The sequence below is a fragment of the Tamandua tetradactyla genome, chromosome 3 (assembly GCF_023851605.1).
Source record: "Tamandua tetradactyla isolate mTamTet1 chromosome 3, mTamTet1.pri, whole genome shotgun sequence".
Taxonomy (NCBI): domain Eukaryota; kingdom Metazoa; phylum Chordata; class Mammalia; order Pilosa; family Myrmecophagidae; genus Tamandua; species Tamandua tetradactyla.
In genome coordinates, this window is record NC_135329.1 from 74038063 (window position 1) to 74049453 (window position 11391).

Here is an 11391-nt window from a genome sequence, read left to right on the forward strand (position 1 = left end):
GGTCCCACAGTGTCAGGGCCAGATTCATCCCTGGGAGTCCTCTCCCATGCCACCAGGGAGACTATCACCCCTGGATGTCATGTCCCATGTAGGGGGGAGAACAATGATTTCACTTGCAGAATTGGGCTTAGAGAGAGAGAGAGGCCACAAAAAAGAGGTCCTCCAAAAGTGACCCTTAGGCATGCGCATAGGTAGTCTAAGCTTCTCTACTACCTACATAAGCTTCACAAGAGTAAGCCTCAGGATCAAGGGTATTGCTTATTGACTTGGATGTCCCTAAAGTTTAACATGGTATCAGGGGTAATATTTGGTAAGGTTTAATAGTTCCATATTCTTTCTCCCATCCCTCAGGGGACTTTGCCAATGCTTTTTGATTGAAAGCACATTTTTATAATTATACTCTTAAATATAGTCAATGATTTAACTTAGAGTTCACTGTGTTGTGCAGTTCTATGAATTCATTAAAAGTTGTATCCTTGCACTATGCATACAGCCTAACATTTCCCATTTTAGGCTTATTCAAATATATATTTCAGTGCTGTCAGTTGCCTTGACAATGTTGTGTTATGATAACCACCATTCAATACAAAAATTTCCTTTCACCCAATAAGAGTTCTACATATTTTAACTTTAACTCCCTATTCCATACCCCAAACCCAATCTCTGGAAAATTATATATCAAATTCTCACTTCCTGATCATGGTTATTCTAATTACTTTACATCAGTAAGATCATGCAATATTTATCCTTTTATATCTGCTGTATTTCCTTCAACACGATGTCCTCGAGATTCATCCAAGCTATTGCTCATTGTCAGAACTTCCTTCCTTAATATGGCTGAATACTTCCATCATGTTTGTTTATACCATATTTTGTTCAGCTATTTATTAGTTGATGGACAAGTGAACATCTTCCATCTTTTGGAATGTGTGAACAATTCTGCTATGAACATCAATGTTCAAATATCTCTTTGAGTCCCTGCTTTCATATGTAAGGATATATATTTAGAAGTGGAATTTTTGAGTCATATAGTAATACCATATTTAGTTTTATGAGAAAACAGCCTATTAGTCTTATCTAATTCCCTATCTCAAAGCCAGGTGACTAGGAAAATTAGTGCCATCTTCTTAAGCATGAAATCTTCAAAGTGGCTCCCTTGTGGATGGAACATTTCCAGGCAAGAGGAATTCTCTTGAAACCTAACCATGGTCTGCATATTTTCTAGTTTCTGGCTACAGGGTTTATTTCATGTCTGAAAATTCACTGAGCATATGATAGGGCACTTTCCCATTTATATGCTATAGTTCAATGAAAGGGATTTTTTACATGTACCTGGCACTGTCTCAGTTTGCCTGGCTGCTGTGACAAATAATCACATAATAGGCTGGCTTAAAAACATAATTTTTATGGCTCACAGCTGTGAAGCTGAGGAAGTACAAAATTCTGGCAGTGACAAGGCAAAACTATCTTCCCAAAGTCTGTAACATCTGGTGTAGCTGCCAGTGATTCTGGGGTTCCTTGGCTTCTACATCTGACTCACATGTCATGGTGGTGTCTTCCCCTTACTCTGCTGGGTTCCATTTCCTTCTGGCTTTGGGCTTCAGGCTCATTTCCATGGCTTTTTCTTACCCTTCATTCTAGTTTCTTTTTCTTTATATCTGAATTTATTCAGTTTATATAGGAATCCAGTCATCTAGATAAAGGTCCAACCTCGTTTAGTTGGGTCACAATTTAATGAACTATATTTTCTTAAAGAGATCCTACTTACAATGGGCTCATATCTACAAGGATGTGGATTAAGAACTTTTCTAAATTGTGGTACATAATTGAACTGAGCTCAGCCTTCCATAGTAAAAAAATGTGTAGAATGTTTTATTTGGGAGCCTTGCCCCTTAAATGCCAAACTCTGTGTTCCTGGATTTACTGAAGATAAGCCCATCCTTCCCTCCATACCACATTGCACAGAACTTCCTGGGGCTCTTGAATCATCAGTACAATATAAGTGAAGAAAAAGTTCTACTGTTTTGTTAATCAATGACACAGGCATTTAGTCCCTGGACTCAGGGTGTATCTGGGATGTAAATCAGTTATTTCTTCCTTGGCAAGGAATGGTGAATAGGAGGTGGGGGGAAAGAATGTAATATTTATTTTAGGCAGATTTTTCTGAATAGAATTGTCATAGCTATGTATTAAATATATAGATTGTCTCTCATTTTCCCATCAAGAAATTCATTCAGCTGTTGGGAGTGGAATTGGAGATCGGGTTTCCCAATACAACCTAATAAATTGTGTGGTATGATGGTGGCTCAATGGCAGATTTCTAGCCTGCCATGCTGGAGACCTGGGTTCAATTCCCAGTGCCTGCCCATACAAAAAAAGAGAAACCTAATGAGTTGCAGTTTATACTTGTGATAGATATTTTGCAGAGATTACCCTAATTTTAATGTTGAATACATGTTGTGTTCAATGGATCTCTGGAGGGCCTCCGATCCAGACGAGATCTTAAAGCACTTTTGATTCAGGGAATAATTTCAAGTGTCTTACTTATTTTAGCTGAGAGAATGTGGTGGAAATGACAGTGTGTGTCCAAAGACTTGGAGTGTTTCTGTTGCTTTTTCATGTAACCCAAAGTCTACCTTTTCAACAACCTCAGGCTACCCTGGATGATGAGGGGCCATGGCAGTAGAAACTAGTTGTCACAGCAAAGGCTTCCCATATCCAGTCTCTTTGCATAACAGCCACAAGTTTGTAAGAGGGTCCAGCCTGACTCAGCAGAGCCTTACCTGCTGACACAGTGAAGAATTCAGCTCCATGAGGAGCTCTGCAGAAAAAAAAAATCTGAATCATACATGGTTGCAGTGATAAAAATCATTGTTTAAACTGTTTATTTGGGGGATAACTTGTTATGGAGCAACAAGCAACTGATATAGTAATCCATATGAACAAAATTGAGAATGGAATAATCAGATGCTACTTATTTTGAGGATTTCTTCATGATCATGATCACACTGTTATTCCCATTGTTTTTCACAAGTGTATTAAAAAGAGACTGCTCTTAAGATTCGTTCTGGGTAAGCCATAAATGTTGAATGTACATATGTGTTGGTTCAGGAATCACTTGTGCTCTGATTCAGAACTCTCCATTCCTTGGAGAATCATTGGGCAAGGAATTCAAGCTTTTATTAATTCATTCTTTCATCACAACTATGACACAGTTTTGAATATTAAGGCTATAAAAAATGGATGATAGGGTCAATATATTATACATTAATAAGACCTTCAATATGCATGAAAAAATTTACAGAAAGGGCAGATATTTAGGTTAGAGGAATCAAAAGAATCTTACTTGCTTTACATTGATAACATAGAACATGTAACATAGCCCTACACCCATATGTATCAAATACCTTGCACAAGGAAACCAAGAATTCTTAATTCATTTCTAGATATAAATCATCCTAAACAATTGTTTCCTTTAGTAATACTTGTATGGCTTATAGTCTTACTTTAACATATTCAGTTTTCTTTCTGACTTTAAAACATGATAACTTCCTAGAAATGTCAAAGAATCATCATTTCTGGCTCTGACACTTTGAACTCTTCAATCACTGCACTTCTGTGGCTCCACAACCAATAATATTTTATGGCTTTACAGTAAGGAATTTTTTCAGAGCCCGCTTAATGTCTTTATTCCTCAAACTGTAGATGAAAGGATTGAACATGGGTATCAACACAGAATACATCACTGAGGCTGGCGCACTTGCATGGGCACTATGCATAGCAAAAGAACTTGTATACACACCTACACTAGTACAGTAAAATAAAGAGACAACTGTGAGGTGAGATGCACAGGTGGAAAATGCTTTATATTTCCCCAGAGCTGAGGAGATTACATGTATGGAGGAAACAATCTTTGAATAGGAGAAAATGATGCCAATGAATGGCCCTCCACCCAATAGCCCAGCTACAATATACATCACCATGTCATCTAGGAAGGTGTCAGAACAAGCAAGTTGGACCATCTGATTAAGTTCACAGAAAAAATGGGGAATTTCAAATGGTGCACAAAAGGACAGCTGAAACACCAGTAGGTTTTGTAACAAAGCATACAGGACACTTATGATCCAGGACCCCAGAACCAGCAGGACACAGAGCCTGGGGTTCATGGTGACTGTGTAATGCAGGGGGTGACAGATGGCCATGTAACGGTCATAGGCCATCACAGTCAGGAGGAAGTCCTCCAATGCTGCAAAGAGTAAGAAAAAGAACATCTGTGTGAGGCAACCAGCATAAGAAATTACTTTTCTCTGTGTCTGAATGTTCACCAATATCTTTGGGACAGTGATGGAAGATAAACAGGTGTCAGCAAAGGACAGGTTGGAGAGGAAGAAATACATGGGTGTGTGGAGGTGAGAGTCAGAGATGGTGGCCAGGATGATGAGTAGATTCCCAATGATTGTGACCAGGTACATGGACAGGAAGAGCCCAAAGAGGAAGGGCTGCAATTCTGTTTCCTCAGAAAATCCCAGAAGATGAAATTCTAGAATTTGTGTTTCATTTCCTGGTTCCATACTGTTGGTGTGACTATCAAGAATTAGAGAAAGAACATGACTATTTTAAAACAATCAGTAATTAGCCTATCTATGAAAGACTTTTATGAAATCCTTTGAACAATTTCTGATTAGGGGTTCCTTGTGCAGTTTCAGGCAATTCCCTAAATCATTATGCATTTCATGTTTTTAAGAGAAATTTATTGAATCATAGTAAGAACACATTGAGTTCCTTCTTTGCACCAGCCACTGTCATATCAGTGGTACATAAAATTGTTTACAATCTCTTCATGGAGTAAGAAGATAAACAAACAAACACATAATAATAACTTTCCATATTATTAATGTGCTGCAAGGAAAATAGAGTAGAAAGAGAAATAATTCTAGAATTTCATCTTTTGGGATGTTCAGGAGAACCAGAATTGCAGCATTTCCTCTTTGGTCTCTTCCTGTTCATGAAAGAAGATATCATGCTGCTTAGCTCACCATGTCCAGGCAAAACCATAATACAAAATGCTATTTGAACAAAGATCTGATAGAAGAGAAGGTGTGATCCAGTAGGAATTTGGGGAATTATTTGTTCTTCAGAGGGAATGTCGAGGGAAGAGGTCTCAGTATTTAGGATGCACAAGGTCAACAAGGAAGTGAGTTTGGCAAGGGAATGAAAATAGAATGAAATGATGTGAAATGGTGACAGAGAAGCTTGAAGAACCAGGAGACCTGGCTGCTGCTGAAAATTCAAATCACAATGAATTCCTTCTCCACATGTTATACCTCTTGCACACTATCATTTGGTTGCAATATATCCCTTGAAATTAAATTAAGTCACTCTTATTTCCTTTTTTACATTTGTATTTGGACTCTGTATTATATGACACAAGTATTGGAATTTATGACCTCAGCTGCCCATAGGCTGTGGATGCATCACCCCAAGAAACACAAACATACACACACACACACACACACACAAGCACAACACTCCGAGGCCTTCTGGGTCCCTGTTATTACCATCCTCTTCTCACCCTCATCCCCAGTGATTAAGCTTTGAGTGAATATAATGAGAGTGGACAGCATCACATTATCTATTCCAACAATAGTTAGAAATGGAAACATAAAATCAAAACAGGCAAACAGCACACAGACAGGTAAACCATTTTAATTTTGATATGGTTATTTTCTTCCCTCTGTTTCAAGAACCAAAAATCTGCTCAAAAAGCAGAAGGAGAGGATAATGAAATGGAATCAAGGGAAAATATAAAATTAAACTCAGGTCTTAACTGTTGATAAAGAAGCCACCCTGTGTTCTGGTCGCATTCTGAACATAATTTGTCCCCTTGATGACAAGAAAAACTAACAAAAAGAGCAAGAACAATTTATCCAAACGAAAGTATTAGTATCTGCTTACAATGCCAAGACACCAAGAAAATTGGACACCCAAAGAATTAAATGAGCACAGGAAATAAGGTGATATTTCACAAAAGAAAATATAATAAGTACCAAAAATGCTTGCTATTTTTATGTGATGCAGAAGACCTTTTAAATGATGTTAAATGAAAAATTTTGGGAATCAAACATTTGAATCTCCAGTGTGTCATGTGTGTTGATAAACTTTGATAGCAAGTGAAACATTCTAAATCTTAATACCATCACTGATACGATAGGGAATGTGAAATCCATCACCCTAAGACATTTGATTCATTACAAATATATGTAAAAAGCTTTGCATATTCTTTACTGCTCATAAATGGGTATTATCACAGGTAATGAAGTAGGGGATTTTTCTTTTACTTCTCAAATGCTTATTTCTTTCAACATCTCATGTCCCCAACTCCATGGTTCTATTTTATTTCCACATCACCTCTCCCAACAATCACAGGATGAGCTGATAGTCATATTGAGCTAGGCGTCTTCTGTATTATAAAATGGATCATCAAATTTCATGACACACAATCTCTACTGACTCCCTGCTGAACAATGAAGCTGACATTCCATAGCTTCAGTCACTCATAAACTCAATGCTTCATGGTAGACCTGTCAGCATTCCCTCTCAATGCCACCTGCCCCCAACCATATGATCTCTAAGACAGCAAACTTGGCTCGCACCTTTGCCAGACCTCCATAGTTTCCATATTCAATGACTTTATAGTTTTGCTTCCCTCTTCCTGGAATCTCTCCAAAGTTTCCATCCAAAAAACTTCACTCCTGTTCCTTAATGAATATCCTGCACCACTTCAGGATAGCCTGGAGTTATCCTTTTTAAATCTTATTCATAACATTCTCAAATGAAGATGATGATTCCTTTTGCGACTTAATTTGGGGGAACCTATAATTGCATGCTGCTTTGATTGTGTGATATTTAGAAGGAAAGCTAAAAGCATGCTGTCCATATTCTGAGATTAGATTTCATAAGTGGTGGAATAGCAAACGTTGTAAGAATTATAGAATAAAGAAAGCACATTATAAGAATGTAACAGTACATTGTACACAGTCAGATACATCCTAAATAACCTCATGATATCTTTGTCCATCCGTGTGCATGTGTGTGTGCATGCATGTGCATCCTGGATGACAAGGTAAAATGTACTTTGACTCAGAGAAATGGTAAAAATTGCAGAAGATACTACACTAAATGCAAGAATAGTTTGAGAAAAAGTAAGTCCCTGCTAAAGGGAAAAGGGCCATGTGAATGAAGAGACAAACGGAAGAGAGATGCTGTAGCGAGAATGGGTTGTCAGCATGTAAGCTAAGACTCCTACAGACTCAACAGCCAGAGATGGAGAAGAGGACAAGAAGCACCTGCTTGTCCTGGTCTCCATATCAGGTCCTTATCTACCTGTTATTCCTGTGTCTGCCCCATATTAATATTTATCACACTGGTATATTTTATGGACCCAAATGGATGAAGCAGTTCCCTCACTCACTTTCTTGTGCAATTATTCTAGGGCTTTGGGTTCTGACCTCTTTTTTGACAAATTTGAAGGGCACACTGCAGTCCTGGTTTAGTTCCTTGTCCAACATGCAAAGTCCTTCCAGGGCCATCCTCTCTAATATTCACAAACAATGACAATATGTGCTCATCCTGTGATTTATCTTTGTTCATGTAATGCTTCCCTAAGAACTTTACATCATATGCACAATTATAATTGTACTCTCAGTTCTCCAGAAAATATATGGCTCAAATCCAAATGATCAGGGACTACAACCACTTTGTTCTCTTTTGTGTTTTGGGGAAGGTGACTGAAAAACTATGCATTTTTCAAACAAAAAATTTGAAGAAAATATGAATTTATGAAATAGAAACTGTCAAGTAGAATGAAATTCTGTCTAAAAATGAATGGAATATCTAAACCTATGCTTAGAATGGCAAGATGGATAATAAGAATAACTTAATATCTCCCTGACAAGGTGGGACAGAAATCCTAAGATGAGCCAGGACACAGCATCATGGAATTGAAAAAGTCTTCTTGTCAAAAAGGGAAAGATAAAATAAAGTCTCAGAGGCTGAGAGATTTCAAACAGAGTCAAGAGGTTATCTTGGGCATTATTCCTGTGCATTATATAGATATCCTTTTTTTAGTTTATGGTGGTTTGGAGTGGCTGGAGGGAAGTACCTGAAACTGTTGAGCTGTGTTTCAGTAGCCTTGATTCCTGAAAACGATTGTATAAAGATATAATTTTTTCAATGACCTGTGGAATTATAAAAAACATGTCTGTTGTCCATTTTATCCAGGGTATGGACAGATGAGTAAAAAATATGGATAATACATAAATAGATAACAGGGGTGACAAAGGGTAAAATAAATTGGGTAGATAGAAATACTAGTGGTCAATGAGAGAGAAGGGCAAGGAGTATGACATATATGAGTTCTCTCATTTTTCTTTTTATTTATTTTTCTAGAGTGATGCAAATCTTCTAAAATGTTGATGGTAATGAATACACAGCTATACTGATGATACTGTGAGCCATTGTCTGTACACCATGTATGGAATGTATGTGTTTGAAGATTTACCAATAAAATATTTTTAAAAAGAGAATAATTTAATAATATTTATGAGAATAATTAATTTAGTAGAAAAACACACAGAAATAAAATAATATACTAATACATGTTTGAAAATGCATGGATGAAGCAGTAGCAAAAATATATATGTAGATTCAAATATGCATGTGAGTAGGAACACGGAGACAGGTAGTCAATTCAAAAAGAAGTATTCTTCCAAATAATGATAAAGTGTGATGCAACTTTTAGAAATAAATCTAAGCAAAGAAGAAAGAATAGAATAATTGAAACAGAGATGTTAAAACAATTTGACAATGCATATATGAAGTGATTTGTTAATTCAAATAAAAGAACTTCATTAGTTTCAAAAGCGATGGGAGAAACACAAAATGTAACACTGATAAATTGGACCATAGAAATTTTCTTAACTTCCAAAAATTCTTCCTCAATTATATCTATACAGACATAAAAGAACTAATTGAAAAGCAACAACATTATTGCAAAACTTGCAGTTCAATTTTTTTAAGAACATAATTAATAAACAAGAATAAAAACACACAGAACCATATATACAAAACCCCAAACCTGAAAAATTCTCGAAAAAGAAAGAAAATGGTTAATAAACCAACATGTGTTTAACCTCACCAATAAAGAAATAATTGGCAAGTAAGGGTTTTAGTATACCTTTTTCCACCAATTAAAAATTATCATATTTCTCATGAATAAACATTGTGAAAATTTTGCCTCATACACAGAAGTTCAACATAATATCTACCTGCATTGGAATGGAATTTCTCATCAATACACAAGCATCTTGTCTTGAAAATAAAAAAGAAATACCTTAACTTCACTGCACGTACATTCACAGCTAATACACCAATTTTCCCTATTCACATTAACTACAAACCACCATGGACAGTTCTTGTTTTCTAGGTTCACTTTATATGTCATGCTCTTTATTCAAATTGGGCTTCCATTCCTGTTATTTAATTGCTAACAGTGGCCCGAGCATTGTTAGAGTTCAATAGGCTGTTCCTTTAAAATAATAATAAATATTAAATGCATTAATTAAGCAAACAGAAACCAAACAAGGACAGCTCTTTATCTTTGGTAGACTCATTTAGTACTCAGGTGACATCAGATAAAAGCTCTCAGCTTCCATTAAACCTTTTCCCTTCCTTTTGTATACACTTGGTTCTCTAACTCACCTGGATGGTTTCTCAGAGAGAAAGGTTTCCAGGAGAAAGTCTTAATTCTTTCCTCAGTACATGATGATGGAGAATCACACTCTGTCCCAGACAAGACAGCAAAAAGGAGCCAGGCATTTGTTCCCCAACCAGTTTTGACCCCAAGAAACAACTATGTGCCCTCTACCCTGAGGCTACATAAGCTAAGGGACAGCCACAGAAGAGATATTTACTTCCTTGTAGCTGTGCTAAGTACAATTACCTCTTGTTACTCCAATTGCTGATCCATCATATCCCTTTGGGAAAGTAGTCTGAACAAAAAAATTTTCTTCTTGGTTATTGTCTGTTCCCAAGGGACCAGGTTATGAGATGAACCAGTTTTATTACTGCTCATTTAACTCTTCTTCCTTCCACAGATGAAAGCAATGAAAAGTCTGCCTAATACTTAACATGAAATTTCTCCAAAATCTAAGACTGGGGAACCTATCTTGACTTAGTCCATCGACTCTCCAAAGCACAGACTTTGAATGAGGATACAGCTCCTGTCGCCTTCAGAAATTTCCCATTTCCCAATTCAACCAATTGGGGAATTGTGTTCATTTGACATAAAACCATGGATGCAATGCTCTTTTGTCTCACACTGTTTTTGCCAAAACAAATATTAGTGCCATACATGAAATACAAATTAGTACCTGTTGTGCAATTCCTCATTTATAAAATTTGTATTAATTTTAAGAAATAGATTTAGATCTTAATGCACCATAGTATGTCTCTACCAGCTTACAAAGAATTTATGTCTCATTTAATTTTATCCCAATATCCTTGGATGGTGCACAATTTGTTTAGTTAATTAAATGATTATTATCTCTATTCATTTAAACAGGAAACAAAAAATCAAAACCCTATATTAAAGAAATCTTTCTTGTAATAAATAAAACTCAGTATTTTACATTTTCCCTGTCAAATATACAATTCACCTGCAGTAATTACATTTACTATACTGGGCTAGTATCACCAACATCCTTTATGTAAACTTTTTCAAAACCTCAAATAGAATCTCTGCATTCATTGAGCAATATCTCTCTCCATGTCCTTCATACCTGACTACTGATATGCTGTCATCTACTATCTATTTCTATGAATTTGCTTAATCTATGTATTTCAAAAGCCAGATTATACAAATTTGTCTTTTTTGTCTGGGTCATTTCATTCAACATGACATTGTCAAGGTTCACTCAGGTTGGAGATATGACTTCATTTTTTTGTGGGTCAATAATATTCCATGGTATTTATATGTCACATTATGTTTATTCACCCATTAATTTCTGGACAATTGGGCTTCATCTACCTTTTGGGAAATAGTGAAGAATAATAAATGACATAAGGGTAAAAGTGGAAAGGCAGAGAAAACACCAAACCTAGGAAAGGAAAGTCCCAGATGTTGAAATAGTGAACACATAGAAATTGATATTAAATGTGGCAAATGGGAGTGTAATGTAGCTGAGAAAATATACAGGAGTAAAACCTAAAGGACCTCTCAGGAAGATAGAATAAGCTAGTATCAAGAATAAAATTGAGAAACAATAGAATGCTAGATGAAGTCTCAATTCAATGTTTCAATATATTAAACTAGAAACAATAAAAAAGTTTAAA

At 36.2% G+C, this 11391-nt stretch overlaps 1 protein-coding gene across 1 annotated transcript; it reads right to left on the minus strand.

The window, feature by feature from the left end:
* Positions 1–3641: 3641 nt before the first annotated feature.
* On the minus strand, positions 3642–4571 carry LOC143676153 (olfactory receptor 7A5-like). The gene has a single exon (XM_077151895.1). It carries the CDS (start codon positions 4569–4571, stop codon positions 3642–3644), a length of 930 nt encoding a protein of 309 aa, XP_077008010.1.
* Between the last annotated feature and the right edge of the window lie 6820 nt (positions 4572–11391).